This window comes from Typopeltis vanoorti, chromosome 6, assembly GCF_054136105.1.
Source record: "Typopeltis vanoorti isolate ZY-2024b chromosome 6, IOZ_Tvanoo_1.0, whole genome shotgun sequence".
NCBI lineage: Eukaryota > Metazoa > Arthropoda > Arachnida > Uropygi > Thelyphonidae > Typopeltis > Typopeltis vanoorti.
This window is the reverse complement of record NC_143554.1, coordinates 59,789,795-59,811,585: the sequence shown is the minus strand read 5'-3', so window position 1 is coordinate 59,811,585 and position 21,791 is coordinate 59,789,795. Positions and strand designations below refer to the sequence as shown.

The window sequence follows — 21,791 nt, the reverse complement described above, 5'->3', positions numbered from 1 at the left end:
TGGAACTCCAGTTTTTTTTAATCATCTCCTGAAGTGCTACTGTAAGAATTTTAGGGGATATAGAATCTCCCTCTCTTATCCCATTTTGTACAGGGATCTTGCTGTTTTCTATTTGTTGTCTTATATTTTTTGTAAATTATACAAAATCTTTTGTATATTTCTTTTAGAAATATGCAAAAGATTTTGAGATGTTATAATTCTGTGAACAAGAACCTCTATAGAAGGCTTAATTGTGACAACAATTAAAGTGACTGAATGAAAGAATGTTAAAAAGCCATTCTTCTTTGAGCTAAATATTTTAAACTTAAAAGTTATGAAATCGATCAGAGAACTTATGAGAATGCAGCCTTCGGCATTAGATTCCCTGGTATTGCACTACTTAAAAAACACGAATTCTCTTCAGAAGCTCGTATATCCTTTTATTAGTGCTTTTGATTAAGATTTCACTACTTAATAGCTGTCTCAAACTGTTGGCTCTTATTAGAGATCACATCTTTCGGTGCATGATTTATACTTCATCAAGGAAGAACATAAAAACTTCTTTATTTATTTATTTCTACAAAGGATACTTTCTTTTTTCAGTGATGACAACTCCACTCCAGTCGGGACTTTCCTATATGCTAATGTTAAAATTATGCCTATACTAGCTCATATCTGGACATACACTTAGAAAAGATCACCAAACAGTCCATCATGAAGCCCTGGATTGGAACCCACAAGGAGAGAGAAAGACTAACTGTCCTAAAAATACATGGGAGAGGTTGAATTTAATAGAATGTGAGAAGAGGAAGAAGAAATGTTTTGGTGAACAGACCAATAGCGAAGATAAGGAACCGATGGAAAGCATTTTCAGACTTCAATGTTCCTGGTGGAATTTGGGAAAGAAGAGACTCTTTATGTCACTATTTTACGAAGTTCGTCAAATATTAGTGTACCGCGTCGTTGGTACTATATTCTTAATGCATAGAGAAGGTTCCTTCTTCACAGACTACTGCATTACAGTTGAGAGTTTCTAGAATTAACATTACAGCACATGCGACGACTAGTATAGTTGCCTATTAAGTTATTTCATTATTCTTTTATGGTGAATGATAATTTATTCGTGGATAGCTGTCCATTAAACTAGTTGATACTATGCGATGATGCCATTGTTTGTCTGTAAGAGATGTGGATTTTGAGATATTATATCCTGTGAACAAGGTTATAAAAATCTCCTTGTCCTTACAGTGCTTTTTAATCTTTAGAAATTTTTCTCCCCAAAATGTTTTCATTTGTACTCATTTTCTGCACCCAGACTATGGTGGACTGTTAGCTGCAAGAATTTTAACCACTGACTTGCATGCTCAGCTGTCAACTGTCGTTTTCTTTATTTATGTATACTCTCTCTCTCTCTCTCTCTCTCTCTCTCTTACGCGTTAAGTACATTTTGGGCCTGTTACGTCAAAAATTACCTTCTATTAAGCCAAGTTTTCATTTTCCTAAGCAAAACAGACAAACCTACCACAGAACACGTTGGGTAAGTTCTGTGACTGTTTTGCTGTACTACAGGAGAGAAAAATCCTTCCTATCCTTGACCTCGAAAAGTCTTTATGCATGTCCCTCGCATAAGAATAGGATTTCACAGGTTTCTTTACAGCAACTATCGTTGCAGCTAGTGACTGCTCTATGGAGAGATTTTATTATTTATTAACTGCTAGATTTTTTTGTCCTTCAATAATGCCTTCCTTTCGTCTGTTTATGTTTATTTTTATTTATTTATTTTTTGTATGATAACATGTAATCAATTAATGATAGCAAAAATATAATATTGAAGACAAGGAAATACGAAACTATGTAATCCATAATTAAGGTAAGGGAAGATAATACGAAGGGGAAAAATAATTAATTTTCCATAGTGAGTAAGCGTTACTCTTTTAGAACTAATTTCTTTTGGAAATTGGTAGGTAATCTGTTTCAACCAATCGTCATCTCCAGGACCAAGTGCATATCCTCAGCGTGCTTGATTAAAAGCGATGTTTCCTAATCTTCACTAGTATGTGTTGTCCTCGCGTGTGTTATACGGTCGATTCTGCTAAAACTCGAGTTTCTTTTGGAGAAAACACCTCCAATTCTCTGCGTCAGTGATCGACCAAATTTAGAACCTACTGAAAAAAAAAAAAAAAAAGCCTAGAAAAAGTTCCGCTAATCGATAACTTGAATTGAATTTAGGAAGTCTTTCTTCTGCATACCTAGTGTTATAGACGTTACCTTGAGCTACATAGGCCTTTAATGCAAAATAAATAAATATAAATTGAAAAAAAAGTACTATTTATAAAAAGGGAATCGTAGAAATCGTAGTCATGCTGTCGAGAGGAATCTTCCGGTCCAAGGGCAGGGATGGATGTAAATAGCGAGACCGAAGAGAACTCAAAAAGAAAAATTAGCCGAAAAATAAAAATAAAAATTGGCGTATGAGAAACAGGAGGTAAGACATGAACAAACGAGGAAGGAATTTCATCTAACTTAACATTTCACTGCGGAGACTTAATGAGAATTCTGAACCATACCTTCTCGTAGAGACTACTGTCCCAGAATGCTTCAGGTTTTTCCCGGAAGCTAGATCATCATTAGACTTAAACAGTGCTGAATAAGTGGTTTGCATTTGTCTTCGGTTAGAATTTAGTATTTATTCATCATGAGCTATTTGCTTCTCATGATGCATGTCATCCATAAGGCTAATATACTGTTCACTTGCCCTCAGGCCACGTTTTCCACATGCATTTAGGTATGGTTTGGACGAACTATCTGACATACTTCTTACTTTTTTTATCAGCTACCTTTTCTTGCTTTTTAGAAGAGTAGATTAAATCATTGTTAGCAGGATTTAATCATGGGGGAGGCGAGTTGAGTAGACGATTTGAGAATACACACACACACACACTACGCATCGCATACGACGTATGACTGCGCATCTGCAATGATCGCTAATTCATAAGTAGTATAGAAACATAAGACACGACACAACATAAATAAATAAAAAAATAATTTTAATTAGGAAAAGAATTTTGGAAATTTTTCTAGTGTTTTTTTTCCCCTTTGGGGGGGGGTTATCCCCCTGCCCCCCCTATCTGGTGCGCCACTGACCCTTAGTTACAGCATTATTCCATAGGAAAACTAGACCTTAGAAAGAAAAATCTTTTACTTTTTCTAGGATTCAGTTTGTTTTTATCACTCAAACAATATTTCATGGAATTATACTTGCTTTCTATATTGTGTCCGAAATATGTAAAATATACGTTTAAGCATATTTTACGTATTTCGAGAGCATTTTTAAAACTGTTATGGACAGAAGTTATTTTACAATAGTGCATAAGTTTGGCCATAAAAAAGAATATTTTGTCTTTATCAGGAACAGCGGATATTTTTGCATGTTTTAGGGGAGGAAAATGTAAACGAGCGATTTTGCCCGTTTGAGGAGCAATGCTCACTTTATAAATTGTGTTCAGACACCCCATGCCTCTTGTCTGTAAATATTCCGTCCAATGGATCCTCTAGTTCGCGTCACTGTTTTAACCTTTGACTAGCACACCGGACGACGTCGAAGCGGAAACTAACAAGGTCGTAACTGATATAGTACAATTCACGGCTGGAAGACCTTGCCGTTACAAGGTTATGGTCATCAAACAAAAAAAAAGAAGAGTACTATTTATAAATAGGGATGTAGAAATCGTAGTTGTGCTGTCGAGAGCACTCTTCTGTGTCCAAGGGCAGGGATGGATGTAAAGAGCGAGACCGAAGATAACTCACGAAATGGCAAATATATAAGTAACAATGCAGTCGGAGAAAACACGTTCTTTACACGTGATCGCTAAGAGTACAACAGAAAGGGGTTTTCTTTGAATAGGTGAGGAAAACGAGAGTGGATAAATAATTCTCCTATTGAACGGTGTTTTTCCAACTTGGGCAAGCAGGATCTATTATCCTCTTGAGATGTGAGAAAACTAATTTTGTATGGATTAATTCTCTACTGGTACTCACTTCAATTCGTCAAAATTAATTCTTAGAAAAATGTGGAGTATTTGTTTATTTCACTGTTTCATTATATTGCTTGGGTGAAACTACTAGATTAGAATTCGACTCCGCAAGGACTAATATATTGTTTTAAACTATGACTCTCTAATACAGGATTAGGGTTCTCAATTTCGGCAGCACAATCTGACTGGCGATTCAATAACTTCTCCCTAGGCCTAATTGAACTACTGAACAGTGAGGTAGTTGGAGGCCTACTTGCATATAGTCTGTATTCTTTCTCCCTCTCGCTCTTTCTGTTATGCAAACTTAATCAATACTTAGTGCGTCTAACGTCGTCAATCTTATGTTTCATGCAAAAGACACATTTTGAATCATGTCACGAATGCATGACATGATTCGAAGTGATTAGAAAATTTATAGTTGTCAAGTACATAACCATGTTATTGTTATACATGCTGCGTGTTCCACAGCTACTTCTCTACCTTCATTATTAATTCTGTATATATAAATTGTAATTAGTGACATGTGCAGATATTTATTGCATCCTTCAGAAAGACACTGCGCCTGGTTGTAACTGTGTTAATGATGAAAGAAGGAAGGAATATAATATAAAATATTTTATTATAAACCAGATAAATTATACATAAAAGAAGAAGAATGGCACCGCTTAACCTAGGTTGAAGTTACATGAAAATAATTCTGTAATAAGGCTAATAAATAGTTGCATGTTTTAATACTTAAAGACCCGCAGCTACCAGTGAAGAAGCTGTCATGGCATGTCTCATTATTATAAAGTCTTGTATATTTATATGTTTTGTGAGCCACTTGGGAAAAAGTTATGGCAACTTATTTTCATGAAAACAGAAATAGATATCCCATAAAGTTATAAAAATTACGATGACGGAAAATAATAATAGTGTTCCTCAATAATCTAAAAATTTGTCTTTTGTGAATTATTACTTCTATGATTATATTTATCTACTTTCGATATTGAAATTGGAGTGAATTTCACTCGTATGGATTTTCAAAATATTTTCATCAAAGAGTCCTATAAACTCGTTGTCATGTTTTTTCATATTTATGTCATGTTTGACATTTTATTCTGTATCTTACACCGAAGTAGCAAGGGTCCTTACTGCAGGCAGAAGCATATGCAAATGATAGACATAACACAAAGGCATTGATTAGTTGTAATTGAGAGAGAGAGAGAGAGAGAGGGGGGGGGGAAGACTGTGAATCTTTGCTGAGAACAAATGCAAAGCGGATTTCTATGAGAATGATTTCATCATGGTTGTAAACATGTTTTAAATCTTCTTAAAAGAAGAAGAAGAACAAGAAGTAGAATGGAAATTTGAGAGCTCATTCCACTTTTAATTGTAATGACATATGAAATAATTGGGGACATTATCTTATATGAAATCTTATATGAAAGTCTTATGGTTATTTTTCCCCCTGAAATTATTATTTCGCTTTCTTGTAAGCAAGTGAACAGTTTGTATTAGATCATTAGTGATAGTGAATATTTTCGTATCTCTACTTTTTTTTTTGAAAAATATGAAGCTAACTGAAATTGGAAGATAGGTTACCAATGAAAATGTCATATTAAAGAAAGGAGGTACGATTTAAGGCAATAGACGTAAAACAAACACAAAAAAATAACGCAGTGCTTCGAGATAAGAAAGTGATAACAGTGCAAATGAATTTAGCAGGATGAATAAAATTGTTATTGTTAATTAGGTTATAGCAACTATTGCCTTAAATCAGGCATGGCCAACTTCATTCTATACGAGGGCCAATATATGATGAGTGGTAGCGTCACGGGCCGCACACTTTTAGACAAGAACTTAAATAAAAATAAACTCTGCATTTTTGTATTGAATTGCTATATTTGTTAAATCATTTTACTACTGGGAGAACAATATAAAATGCTTGATTTATTTAAATATAAGTTGTTAAATAAAATTTAGTTACATATTTCTATATATACAGTATATATATATATATATATAAAGCAGTTTTGATTCCGTGAGAATATAAATTGTTTCCGTCATCAGAAATAATGAATATAACTAGTATATCAATCAGAAAATCTGCGGTAGAAACTAATAGCTAAATTGATAATACACATGATTTAATATAGTTTTTATCCTGCCGCAGGCCGCACAAAATCACGTCACGGGCCTGCTGTTAGCCACCTATGCCTTAAATCGTACTGTAAAATTATGGCAACAGAACTGTTGCTATAAACTTTACAGTACGATTTAAGGCAATAGTTGCTATAATCTAATTCATTTAAACCTGTTATATATATATATATATATATATATATATATATATATATATATCATTTATAATGATCAGATCTAGGCCGGTCTGATCATTATAAACGAATATGATTCAGCACTTCTTGAAAAAAAAATTAAGAAATGAAATCCTTAACTACTGTATGTAGCTAGTGACATTAGTAATTGTTAAAATGCTTCATGCTGGAGAAGTATAATTTATGTATAATATATATAAAATGAAGGTTTCGATCTGTTTTTTCACCACTGTTTGTGACAAAATGGAAAACCAGATTTCTTTCAGTTTAATTCATAATTCATATAACGTGAAGATGAAGCAACCTTTAAGCACATTGTAAGGTATTCTTGAAAAGATATTGTGTATATGCTTAATTACAAAAATATTTTAATTACAAAAATGGGCTTATTCATATAATCTCCACTAAACTTTCATTTAAACCAGTTAGTTTAAGGCGCTGGCATCCCAGACAAATTAAGTACTTTCCGGGACATAATTATTGAAAAAAAAAAAAAAATCCAGAAAACAAACTTTTTTTAGCTTCTTTTTTCCCCCCTTGTTTCCTGAAATATTGTGATGTATTAACCTTTCAAAAATTCAGTTAGATGAAATACATAGCTTTCAAGCTACTGTACAGAGGTTTCTGCTTGGTCTCTGATGAGAAAAAAATAGCGTGAAACAGCTATCAGAAAAGTGAAACCTCTATATTCATATCGATAAATATTTATCATCCTTTGTTTCAGTATATCGATATGAATATTAGAGATTTCACTGGTTTTATAGCTGTTTCAAACTATTTGTTCTCATCAGAGACCAAGTAGAAATCGGGATAAATTTATATTATTTTTAATATACCCTTAAATGTATTTATATATTAATTCCAACGATGCGTTCTAATAACTTTAAAGGTATCAATGATACTGGCATAAATTTATAGAGTATTTTAGATAAGAGTGATGGGAATCATCTCCAGAGCAAAATCCATATATATATATATATATATATATATATCAATGAAGTGGGATGGAATAGGATGTACATAACCTCATTAATTTATTTTAACAATTCAAAACCGAATTAAAATTAATTAAATTGAATTTCTTATTTTATTTGTAATTCTTCATGTGTTATTATTTTTAAAATATTAAAAGCTATTTTAATATTTAAAAAAAAGCGTCAAAAAAGGTGTTAATAGTTAATAGAATCAGTCATTTTTGCACTACTTCATAAAAAAAAAAATGGAAGTCATATCGTTTCAGTAACCAAAACATAAAGGTTGATGCTGTTATTATGCGTTTAACTTAATAGCTGACTTTAATTTCAAAGGATTCGACTCTTAAACATAATGTTGATAAACAATTACACAGTTGATATCTGGAAAATTGTATCGACTAACTTTTACTCTTCTCTTCAATATATTTATATATTACATCTATCAAGATTTGTTCTCAAGGGATACATGCGAAAGAAAACAAAAACTTGTAAGATTGACAGCATATCTTGCTTAGTAAAGTAATAGCTAGTATCAGGCTGTATAGTACTGTTATTTCATATTTTAATACTAATTATGAAGAGACGAACGAGGAACTGTGAATGGTTGCAGACATTCCATCCGTAAAATTTTTGCTCTCCTTCTTGAAAACCAACGTTTACGAGTAATTTCAGAATAGGATAGAAAATTTTCAAAGATTTTTTTATCGAATTTTAAAAATCGATCAAGTCCTGCCAATGTGTTGCTATGAGTTCTGCTTTTTATGGTGTCGTGAATATTTAATACTTTCCTGTTAAGTAGATAGCAGATGTTGGCTTTTTTTATTTGATTTCTGGTCTGGCCGTAGACAGGCTTAATCTTGAGTACCGGGCTATTCAAGGATAGAAGAATTGAATTGAATATTGATATAATTGATTACCATCTGGGACACTTCTCTGCTATCTTGAAGATGATGAGAAGATTGCGTGACTTAGAGTAGAGCAAAAACGTCAATACTCATTACTGATTGGACTTCACTGGATCTGCCCATATGCTCTTAAACGGCGCAGAGAATGAGGGGTGGGGGGGTGAAAGAAAGAAAGATAGAACAGTTTAACCAGATTTTACTGGTGTTCTTTCATCTAATGTCGAAAGGATGATAAACTGATAGATGTCATCCTTATTCACTGAAGAGTTATAAATAGATTTTTGGAGGAATATGAGTTGCCTCATAATGAAAAGGGCTATGCAGTAAAGATAAATTTTACTGAATTAGCTTTGCTGATCCGGTTGATTTATGCAAATGAGCTCTCATGTCTTAACTACACGAGACTTAAATTACATATTGGCCATTTATCCGTAAAAATTGTCAGGTAGTTAAAATTAATTGCATCGGTACGTACCGTTCTAAGAAAACTTATTGCAGTTTTTATTTTATTTTATTTTATTAATCAGATGTGGGATACGCTAGAAAAGTTACCTATTCGAGTAAGCCTAAATAAGATTATAACTTTCTCTGTGCATGCCGGAAGATTTCGGTAAAGTCAGTATTTCTAAACCTGTGTCTGTAGTTTCATGAAAAAACTCGATTGCAAACAGATATTTCATTATAAAAATAAAGTGAATTTTATTGCTAACATTATCTTGCACGACGAAAATACGAAGTAGTGATTATAATATCGAATTTTTGTAGAAAATGCATTTTGTTGCACAGAAGGACATTTCTGCCTCTCTGTTATTGTAAGAATAACACAATTATATTAATTCTAATGTCAGTTCTAATTATATTAATCGTAATATTAGTTATAGTCGTAAAGGTAATGACAAATATACTCTGAAAGCAATTATACAGATAGCTTTTTACTTCATCTTTTTGCAATAGAAGACTGATTAGAGTTCCACAACGTCCTCATTAAAGATTCTTTAATTCTTCTAAATTAAAGACTAAATTTTAAATCTTCTAAATGAGCGATATTAATTACACAATATAGCTCAGTTATAATTTATATAACTGAATTGAGTATTCCAGGTAAGATTTATGCAAGCATTCTTGAATAGAAGCTGAGAATCGTGGAAGATAAACTTGAAGAAGCATAAGCTGGGTTCAGGCCAAATAAAGGTTGTCAAGACCAGATTTTCACTTTACGACAGATAGTAGAGACATTATTTGAATATGACAAGGATCTGTACTTAAGTTTTGTAGATATCGAAAAGGCCTACGATAAGGTGCCCAGAGAAAAGGTTTTCGAACCGCTATGGTTATATGGGGTGAATGGAACAATTATACGGAGCAAAATAGCCTTTATTTAAGTTGTAAATCATTACGGGAAGATGGTTTGATGTAAAATCAGGTGTGAGACAAGGATACACATTATCTTTACTCTTATTCATCATTTATATGGATCACATTATTATGGAAGAAAGTGGCATTAAACCTGACTCAGAAATATCAGATCTCAGATATCAGAATCAGAGATATCAAACTTAGCTCTTTGTTTTATGCAGATGACGTTGCACTCCTAAATGCATCCAGGGCAAGTCTTTAGAATTTTCTAACTAAATTGAATAACAGCTGTAAAAATTTGGCATGAAAATCAGCAATAAAAAGACCAAAATTATGAAAATAGACAGGAACATAGAAAACTTCAGTTGCATTCTCGATGGAGAACGTATAGAACAAATAAAATAGTTCAGCTATTTAGGCATAGCTTTTAGTGAAGATCGCAAATTAAATTTGGAAATAGACAACAGAATTAGCCAAGCTGGTATGGCGGGAAGCCACTTGAATAAATCTATATGGAATAAGAGAGAAATTAGCCAAAACACCAAACTAGTAGTATAGAAAACGGTGTCCAAACCAATTTTAAGTTACAGATCTGAGAGTTGGTTTAGAAATAATGCACTTGATCAAAGACTGGATTATGAGTGTTCTGAAAAAAATGTAGGGAATGAAAAGATGGCAGCAATAGCAGGATCATATTGTATTAAAAATTAAAATATTAGAAAGGAACTTGACATTGTATTGTTGACATTCAAGAATGCGTGAACAGTTCTATGGTAAGGTGATATGGTCACTTAATCAAACAAAAAAGGTGTTTGATGTTAAGAGACTCAGAGGAAGACCAAGATCTAGGTGTATTGATTAAGTCTGAAGTGCCCTAGAATAACGAAATGTTATTCTAGGGCACTATTGTAATAGATACAACAATATTGAGGTGCTCACAAGTAATAGACTAATTTGGAGGAAGATTGTTGATAGAAGATTAATAATAAGTCACCTTAATTGTGTAATGCTGCCATAGCAGCCTGAATAACCCTTGAGCGTACATATCAGGAAATTGATGATGATAATGATAATTTAGATATAATGACAATATCGAAAACTTGTATAATGTTTGATGTATAATGTATAATGTTTGAGAAAACATGTGCAAGTTGAAAATAGTGATACACTCTTGCGCTAATTTTTATATCGCTCTCTACTGCTGCTTCAGTATTGCGCGATATTAATATTAGATGCTGTTAAATGTCATCCTAGTATACTATTTTACTATTGTGTATCTGACTATTTGTAGCCAATCATCAGTAAATTATAAGGGGAAATACCCAGGCGCAAAATACGGATAAATCTCCGAGTTCATATATTACTAGCTTCTACATCATATTTAGTTGATTAAATAAAGATCGTTATTGGCGGTTATTTTCCTTAGCACCAACACCTAATACCTGAAAATGAAAACCGGCAGTCACTACGACAGAATCAATATTATACAATGTTTATTGACTCATGTAGGGTTACCCACTTTGTGCAATATTAAAGGAGAAATATTCCTTTGTGCACTTAATGTTGAATGTTCGAATGAATATTGAATTAGTATTGCATTTAGAAATCCATTCTTCCTTTATATACGCACGAACATCAGGTTTTTTTTGAAGGGGGGGGGGAGGTACTCTTCAGGTTTCAAAATAATATGAAAGTTTTTTCACACCAGACAACGCTAACAAGGATTGTTCCCACCCGCTAATTTCTGTAATAAAATCCAAATTTAAATTATGCTAAACATAATAATTACGGTATTAGGTTCTGTTTTGTTTCATGTCATTAAATTTTTATAGAAATGACCCATTACTATTAATAGATGGGAAAAAAAAACAATGTGGGAGTACTGTTTTGCGTTAATTCGCATTTTCACTACCAGATAAATATCTATTTTTTTCATCCCTGTGAGATATCAAGTTTAATCCGCAAAACTTGATATCTCAGTTGTTTAGTAATTAGTAGTTGTTTAGTTTATCAGTTGTCAGTTAAATATTTACAAACTCAAATTTATGAAGTTTGTAATGCACCTTAAAGCGATCAAGTGCAGACAGTATGCCATTAGCAAATACATACAGAAGTTAAGGCATGGGAACGTTATGTTTGAAACTGTCGAAAAACACATAATATTGATCTTCCAATAGCGCTTTTAGCAATCACTGTTGATCTTCTTTTGCCATGAATTATTTGCAGCATGAAGCGTTATTCAGAATTTGAGTACAGTGAAAAAAGGTACCATGTATCACTGATTATTTTGTATTTAATTTAGTTTAGTTTTATTTATTCTTATTTTAGTATAATTTTAGTTTTCTTTATTTATTAATCTATTACTCATATCTGGTACTTATCCCTATCCATGGAAGTAATCTCATATTTATCCTATTCCAAACAAGGGCGATAGAAGTCAACTGTCAAACTACTGACCAATTGCCATCACCTTAGTCCTCTTCAAAATAATGGAGAAAATCATTAATAGCCAACTCCTCCGCTACTTGGAGATCTTCACAGCTGACTGCGTAGCTTACATTCTTACATCACCCACCACTGGACATGTGCAATGGAAATGTTCGGAGAAACTTGTGCTGTCGCCCTTGACATTTTCAAATCTTTCAATCGTATGTACCATCGTGGCCTGCTTAACAAATTGCCATCCTTTGGTCTCCCTACCACCGTCTGTAATTGGGTAACTAGCCTTTCTCCCAGTCGTTCTCTGTGAGTCGTGGTAGATGGCTTCTTCTCTTCGAGCTTCACCATTAATGCTCGAGTGCCTCAAGGCTCTGTCCTGTTACCTTCTCTCTTTCTTCTGTTCATAAATGACCTACTCACAATCTCCATTAATCCCATCCACATCTTTGCAGACAATAGTACTCTCCACTCATCCTACTCATTTGATAAACCATGCAGTACTCTGACATCACAGGCTACAAGATCATTTACAACCAGTGCTTTAAGCATTGATCTTCACACTGTCTTTCAATGGGCGAGGGCACCCTTGTCATGTTCAGTGTTTCTCAATAGTCTCTTGCAAAAATGATCTCAGCTAATCTACCCTTATCCTCAGTAATTCACAAATTACCAGACAAGATCAGATCTCTTTGCTTGGACTAGCATTTACGTCTCCTGGAATAAACACATCGCATCATAGCCTCCTCAGCATCCAATAAACTAGGCATTCTCTTTAGTCTGTTTTACATCCAATCAACTCTTAACTATATACAAATCCCAAATTCACTTATGCTTAGAATATTGTTCACATGTTTTGGTTGGTGCACCTAAAACTTCCCTTAAAATCCTTAACGCTGTCTAGAGGCGAGCAGTTAAGCTCAATGATAATCCCTCCCTTACATTTCACTTCAGTCTCTATTTCACATGTACTACACGTGTCTGTACTACAAGTATTTCCATGATCACTGCTCTAGTGAATTGGCAACTGTTATTCCTCAATTTTCTGTTTCCATTCTTCCTCTTTTATTTAGTTCACCTCTGTCCTCTGAAACATCCTTCCTCATGAAGTATATATATATTGATTCCATTACAGAAGAGGTAGAGAGACCAATAATTTTTAATATATATATTTTTTTAAGGTCAGTGATGATTTTAAATTTAAATTTAAGTTTTAGATAATGATACCATAGCTTTGATGATACCTCATTATTTACAAATATCCCACTTTCTGAAACTTTAAATGTATTGAATACTGTTTCCCCCCCCCCCAACATTATTGGTCTCTTTAATTTTGACTGATTATTGCTCTTGGAAAAACACTTCATTTAAACAGATAGTGGGTACATCACCCATGAGTTCTCCCCCCCCCCTTCCTTCCTCTGGCTAGTTTCTACATGGAGAATTTTGAAAAAGTAACTCTTGAAACCGACGTTCTCAAACCTTCTATTTGGCTAAGACATATTTACCCACGACTCAGACACATTAGACACTTTCTTCCCTTCGTGGCGAAGCTCGAAAAATGGGAGCAATCCAGCATGACATGCAGCCGACGACCAGAGAGAGAGAAGGCAGTTACTGACGATGGCAGGTAGACCGAAGGATGGCAATTTACTTATCAGGCTTCGACGCCAAATACTTTCAGAAGGAAAACTGGGAATATCGAGAGTGACAACATGTTTCTTCTCCTTTCCATAGCGTGTTTCTAGTTGTTGTTATTGTGGATGTAGGCTAACAGGTCAGATGTGGATCTAGATTGGCTGAATCCAATATCCAATATTGGCTGAATCAATACTTATGGTCGCTAATTGGTTGATGGGCCTCTAGTGGAGAAGTTGAATGGCAATGATTTTCTCCATTAGTTTGAAGAGAATTTAAATTATGGTGATTATGGGCTCCTTTCTCTCCCCTCTTTTGGAATATGTTCGATGCATCCTTGCTTCAAGCCCACGATGACACCTCTCTCGAAGTCATTGAGTTCATGTCGTGTTGCCATACCACCTGTTCAACTGCTACGATGAAATACTGCTTCCTACTATCTGTACATCAGTGTTTATGTTATCAACAACCCTGGAATGTTCTATAACTTCAAATAACAGCGGTGTTCGGACAATTACTGGTATGGTAAATAGTGTATCTGGAAGAAAAACTTCCTAAAAAATCAAAAGTATTGGGGGAGTGTAGAGCGATTAGGAATTCAGGCAACTAGATATACGATTTCCGTTAAGACACTGTTAATAGCAAAAACAAGGTCATTTGAGTTGGAAACGGGGAGCCAGTTGGATTTGTGTACATTAAAGTCAACTAGGAAGATGGCTTCACCATTTGGATAATTAATCGCAGAAGGTCAAGCTTCAAAAGTGAAGAGGTTACAAGAGTTTTCGGAATTTGGCAAGCGGTAATTACAACAGATGAGTGTTATTGAATGGGAAAGGAAACCTTGAGCTAGCGGAGTCAAAAGCAAGAGATTCTAAATTAGGCATTCTCTGGCAGGCAATGTCTTATTTCACAAAGGCAAGCGTGTCACCCTTGTGGTGAAAGGAATCATAAAGTGCATACTTTTAAGTGGTCTGTGGTTTCTGTCAAGAGAAGAAGGCCTGGTCTAAATGTCGATAAGTGATATGTACGTCATGTATGTTGGCATTTATGCCATAGATTTTGATGAAGTAAAAAAAAAATGGTGAAGTGAAATAAAAAATTCCAACAGGCAGTTGGAATTTTTTATTTTTATTATTATTTTTTTATACTGATTTTTACTTATTTTGGATATCTGTTTGATTTGTCGTATTTGTTGAAATTGATTTTGATGCACATTATCATTGCTTGTTATGTTTCATTATTGACGATGAATTTAATGGAAAGATAGAGTAGTGACATGACACCCATACAGAGAGCTACGAATCTCATTGCCATAAGTGGCCTTGACAGTGCAACCCGCTTACCACTTGGTCTCCCCCCCCCCCCCAAAACAAAAATCTCCATGCATAAACTTACAGAGTATGGGGTAACGGGATTATGCGCTATCCGACCTTCAAGCATTTTGACTCTTTACTGACAGGTTCAGGCCGTATACTATCTGGCCGCCCGACCCCCGGCACAGTCATTAGAAAATGATAGTGCCGGAGGTCTGTGGAATACCATTGAATGGTATTACTCACACTGCATAAAGAAAAGCAAAAGGGAAACAGATGCGCCATATTATTAATTTTTTAAATCTGTAGTTTTGTTGCTCTCTGATGGCGTAGAACAATCTTTAGAAAAGAATAGTTGTAACACTGCAAAAATTGGAAATATGGGGTGTTCACCACATTCCTAGAAACACTGTATCTCTGAATAGCGGATAAACGAAACAAAAATAGAGAAATGGGATTGGATTTCAGTTATATTTTTGAAAGTAGTGTGCGACCTAACTGATGTTTTTATTGTTCGTTTATTCTTCTACTTTATATTTAGGAGTAGCAGTATGGTATGTTATTCTAGAAAGGAAAAGATTAAAGACTTCCTGAATCCAAGAATCCAGTTTTATTTAGCAAAAGTATTTTTTATTTATTATTTTTTTTTTATGTTGAGCCCATACACAGAAGGTTGGTTGGTCAAGCTATAGTACATTAGTACCGTGTATGGGTAGTTGCGTACGATTATAAATATATGTATATATATTTATAATCGAAATCACTGAACACCTCATTATGAAAACTTTTTTTATATATTTCAAAGCCTATGATACATTTCTTACCATGGGTAGGTATTTGATAATTATGCAACTGTGATCAAGACAAATCAAACACACTTGCCTTTTTCAAACTACTCTAGGCCTTCAATAATTAGGATGGTGGTATTTTAAACTCATAATAGCTCGAGAACTATTTACATGGAAAAGAGTTTAGGAGTATTTATTAAAATGCTAAATAAAATAATGTGAATTTTGTCTGGTGTCGGAAGACTGACTGTTTCCTTATTTCTAGAGCACTTATTGTGTAATATACTCACTTCTGTTTTTATCAATGTATTGTTTATTTTTAATGCAATTTTTTCCTGCTGATTGCAGACGGCTGCCAACTTATATTTCCTCCATAACTACAGAAAACTTCTCATATTTCGCCATTCCTACAGCTACTCTTGGAAGGTCAGCGATGACTGAACCAAAAGCGTCCAAAGGTAGGAAGAAATGTTAGCTTTTATTTAAGTTACGTAATTCTTATCCTAAGATAGTGACTCTCAGCATTTTATGGTATGCATTAGAGAATATATTTTCCATATAAAATATATTTTACTGATATCACTGACAAGTTTATTAGCTCAAAAGAAAGAGGCAAAGTTATCCAAAAATAACAGCAATTTCTTAAAACATTTGGTAGATATACTCCAAATAATTGCCAGTTATGGCAATTATCGACTATCACTGCTATTCATTTTCACGTAGTTTAAAGTTTGTATAAGGCCAAAGACAAATCTTGAGGAAGATATGAATAGAACTGGTGTGTCTGCAAAGAGTCTTCCTCCGGGCCATAGTCAAGATGGGTACTGATATGCAGTTATGATTTATGGTTCCTAGCCCGACTATCAACTATTTGTTATTTCATTCTGTAGACTTATTACAACAGAGCTGGAAATGTTTCAACTGGACGTGATATGATCGTTTCGAATTCATGTCTATGTTGGATATTTTGATAACATGTATACAATCACCCACTTGTACAGGCGAATTCTCACACGTAGTGTTGCGCACTATTCAGTACTATTCAAACGGTAATCAACTCGACAGTAGTTCTGTTAGTTCTCATATATTTTTCTGTATCAGTAATAATCATTTCTCGAACTTCACGTAAATATTGCTGATGAGACGTCTTTTATTCCATTCGTTTGCATTTATATGTATTATATGCATTGCGACATGGAATTCTTAATTTATCCATGCAATTTTTTTCTATTGCTTAGTGTTTCATCTTCATGGACAACGTACAAAATTTTTCACCAGTGACGGAAGTAAGTAAAGGACTGAGATGTAGAAGCAATTTCTACATTTGCTTGTAATTTTACTTCTCAGTGAATTCATAACACAGGAAGTGCATTGACAGATTTTCATGAATGATTGATGTTACTTTAGTCACGTGACTTTATAATGATGGATATGAAAGCCAAACGTTCTTCCAAAAATCATATTATGTGGAGAAAAACAAGTACAGTGCGGCATTCTCCACAGATGAATATGAAGCATTAAGAACAATGAAAATGTACTGAATTAGAACCAAACATTTATACATTTCGATTTGTGTTTATATATATATATATATATATATATATATAAACGTCATAAAATGTCATGTAATGAAATTCTGACTGGCAACATTAAACTAACACATCAGACTTAATTGGTGCGAAATTACTGTATACTTTTCTTAGTGCAGGAATTTATACATACGCCTCAGAATTGTACTCTTAATGTTTACTTTTAGACAAGTACTTTGAATAGTAATGTCAGTAAAATAAGATTTCGGTTTCTTAAATTCGGCCTTTGTGAAGAACTGCGTACAATAAGGAGAGATTTAATTATATTGACTGGGATCAGATGATTTTTGGTTGTTGCTCTGGAATATCATGCTTTGGCAAATTTCCTGTTTATCAATTAGCATCTTCAACTGTGGTATGATTCTCAACACATAATATAGGGATGATCTTGCATGGATAAGATACAGTACTGTTTGACTATGAAAGCATTTCTTGATAGGTTTTTCAGGATAAGTTATGTCCGCCCGGCAAAAAATAATACCGTCAGTAACTTAAAACGCCATATTACTTTGTCTAGTAAGGAATATGCACTGAGAATATTTGGTACTTCTTCTGCAGTCATACTCCATACTCACACTCTTCCATTGAAGAAAAAGCACCAAATATTCTCAGTGCATATTCGACGAGTTGGGAAAACTGATGGATCCAAAATGAATTTTTACGATGAGTTGATGTAGTCGAAAAATTCTGCGCTGCGGATTGTTGCATTGTTTTCTTGCATTTATCATTACCAGGTAAATGATAGTGTGAAATACTGCATCACAACCTTTTCCTGAGTCAATTTTGACCGAGTCCAAATTGGCTAGAGAACAAAGGTTAAAGTGAAATTTTCGAAGACGAGCGATTCATCATTACACTCTAGATTGAGAAATCCATAATAAATACATACTGACTAATTAGGTAGAACAATTTCAGTGCAAATCCTTTGCTGGAATTTTTATAATTGCAACAAATTCCACACCTATCTGGTGCTTTTAGCTCGGTCGGTGGCATCCATGACCTTCTGTTGTAAAACTTCGGTTCGAATCCCATTTACGACGCGAAGAATCTTTATATGGGATTTCCCAACTGAAGGTGAGTTAGCCAGCCTCATACGAATGTAGCATTTTTTTTTTTCTGAGAACTTATTTTCATCCCACAAAATAGGCAAAGCGCCCTGAAGAATACACAGTTTTTTTGCCGTATCTACACACAATCTTTTGCCGTAACTGAGTGAGCATTAGTTTGCCGAAGCAACTAATAAAGACTCAGTTTTAGTTGCTTCACCAAACCAATCTAAACGACATGGTTGGTCAACTGGATAGCTTATCCATTCACACCAGTAGGATGTGAATTTGAATACCGCCATGGATGAGATTTTGTGAAAGTCTTTAGGTGGTAGACAGTTGACATCACTCGGCTTTTTAGAGGTTTGAACTGGCTTTTAAAAAGACTACGTTGGGTATTTAGGGTAGAGCTCTGTGGTTATCCAACTTTTAGCCCCTCCACGACATTAATATACTATGGGCTTGTAGCCTTTCTTGTATGGGATCACATTTAAAAAAAAAAATGCTAAAATAATTTTTGAGAGAGCACTGTATTTCAACGAGACCCAGATATTCTCAGTAGCGTATGAGTCTATTTTTACATGAGATCACACTTTTCACTCTTTCAGAGAGTACGCGCTCCGTCTGCGAAGACAGATATTTTTGTACCATTCTTCCTTTAACTTTACCACAAGGCCAAGTGCTGTTTATTGGACGCACTCTTCTGCTCTGCGTGCGATGCCCCAATTGTCCCAGAAGTGCTGTTGGATTGCAACTGAGATTTTGTTCACACCAGCAAAGATTTTTCCACATTATTTTCATCCTGTATCAAATCATGACATTATCCTTGCAATAGCACCTGCAGCCAATATCATACGGAGGTGATGCATTAAGAAAGAGACAGGATGTTCCATAAAAATGTCATATAGGAGACGCTTCACTATCCACAAGTTACATATCCATCAGCGTTTATTCTTCCAGGTGCTAATGTAACAGCTCGAGATCATTAGACTTCATCTGACTTAGATGGTGCCCTCAGGAATGTGGCATCTCAGTGGTTTCCAAAATTGCGCTCTTGTAATTAGGAATCGACAAAGCAGACTAAATATTCCGGTGAAAAAAACAAGATGTCTCTTCAAAGATTCTCGTAGTTTCCACTGAAAAATCTGGCTCCTCCCTCGAAACATTAACGAACAGGTTAGGAAACACACACATGGTATTAGATCTCAAGGCATAAAGGCACAAATGGGTGGCCAGTTTCGTGTCACTGCGAATGACTTTCTTTAGATTTCCTTACCAGTGCAGGAGTGTCCTATGATTCTGTTCTTTCGCCTCACCTCACCCTGCAATATATACCTAAGCTGTTCAATAAGTAATAAGACTATATTTATACAGACAACAGATTACCTTTAATCGTCATCATTTACATGGTCTTTTTCGAAGTAACTACTGTGAGACGCGATGCATTTGTCCCGAACGTTGCGTCCACTTCTTAAACACATGTGAGAGTCCGTTTTTTGAGAGTTTTTTCAAAACCGCCTCCGCAGCTTTTACACATGCTTTGTTGCTTTCGAAATGGCAGCCTCTTAGTGGTTTCTTGAGCTGAGGAAACAGCCAGAAATCGCACGGGTGCGAGATCAGGACTGTATGGAGGGTGTGGTAGGATATCTGTGTTGTTCTTCTGCAAAACGTCCACTACACCACCAGCAATATGTGGCCTTGCATTATCGCGGTGCAATAAGAAGCCATTCTTCAGCAATGGACGCTTCCATTTGACGTGCTTGATGATAATCGCTGCTGTGTTGATCATTGTCTCTGTGATGGACGTTGAAGGTCTTCCCTCACGTTCAAGATCTTCCACATTTTGCCTTCCTCCCTTAAAAGTTTTATGCCAGCGAAAAACACTTGCCCTCGACATTGCTTCATCGTGGAAAGCTTCGCGTATCATGTTAAAAGTGTCCGATGCCGATTTTTGCAAACACACACAAAATTTAATCGCATAACGCTGTTCCAAGGACGCTTCCATTTCGAAGACTGGTCGCACTCCGTAGGCGCGCCGATGAGCACTTGCGTTTAGTCACGTGACACTCTGGCACATCAGCCCGTATACGCCATCTATCAACCTCTTTTGTTAATATATACAGCAACATTTCTTTATTCCACATAAATTAATATCGTGATGAGTGGTTTCGCCACAGTAAAATTAGTCTTATTACTTATTGAACAGTCCACGTAAATTTCTTATTCTTACTGAGGTCACATCTTACACAGAATTTCTCTAATGATGGAAAACTCCGTTCCACAAGTCATTTTAATGCCTTGCAGTACTCAGACATTTCAATCGTAAACGTCATGATCTCATCTCCATGCTTTAAACACTAATTTCCATGCCATTCTGCTGGAATGATGGTCATCTCTTCCAGTTCGATGCTGCTAAAATAGTCTTTTCTCATGCAAATATATCTCTTTTAATCTCCCTTTATCTTTGATAATACTCGGCTTTTCAGAATTTACCCTTCTTGCTGATATTCATCTCTAGTTTTTCCTAGCCCAAGGACATCACACCCATAGCCCCACGAAACTCAATACTTTTCTGCTCAAAAGCGGTGTTTCTTTCATGTTTAGCTTCTAAGTCTACAGGTTTCAAATCGGCTGTCACTTTTGATTAGTACTATTTTCACGTACAGAATATGCTGCTTCCGCCCGTGTCTTTTCAGTCGTTTATTTGGGAGAGCAATATTCCACTGATCATCTGCCATTTATCCACTGTTCTGTACTCCAGTAACTTGTGCGACAAGTGATCAGCGCCTATTTACAGTCCCACCATAAATTCATCTATTAGCCTATTCACCTATTAGTTCATTGATTATAATCTTCCGCTATTCAAAAAAAAAAAAAAAAAAATCAACAGGTGTAAACCCCACATGGAAACTAATGTTTCGTAAGTTGGATTCATTAGGGAAGGAAAAGTGATTGGATGACATATGAAAACGAATATTGTAATGTAATCATTGTCGTAATCCGCAACAAAGATACTAAAGCAATGAAGAGTCTCTGCCAATGTATACTTAAACTAGTGTAACTGAATAGATTTAGAGGATGCGAAGAATTTAAATAAGGGCTTTTCAACTGACAGCGAGTTAGCCGGTCCCACATAGGTGGGGCATTTACTTCCGAAAACTTGTTTTTTTTTATCACATAAAACAAGCAAACTGTCTAAACGCAATCAAGACATGGTACATTGACCTCATAGCCATAATTGTGCATTATCCCTGAGCTTATGCTGTTATTGATATTTGCTTCGAGTAAACATCAACAACAGCATAAGTTTAGTGATAACGCAACTTTTCGTTTACTATGTATGAAATGATGAAAAGCAGAAAAATAATGGAGTCATTCATTCGAATATTATTTTCATAAACATTGGGATGGAAAC

General features: G+C 34.9%; 1 protein-coding gene across 2 annotated transcripts in view; it reads left to right on the top strand.

The window, feature by feature from the left end:
• Nucleotides 1-21,791, top strand: part of LOC150105480 (histone deacetylase 5-like) — a 430,130-nt gene that overhangs the window by 57,620 nt on the left and 350,719 nt on the right. Inside the window, exon 2 of one of the 2 annotated variants that reach the window (XM_090394187.1) lies at nt 16,090-16,199. In XM_090394187.1, the coding sequence (XP_090250313.1) occupies nt 16,175-16,199 (25 nt within the window). In that variant the 5' untranslated portion in view covers nt 16,090-16,174. Of the gene's footprint in view, nt 1-16,089; nt 16,200-21,791 lie in introns of those variants that run through there. The other variant, XM_090394195.1, reaches the window with a different exon arrangement.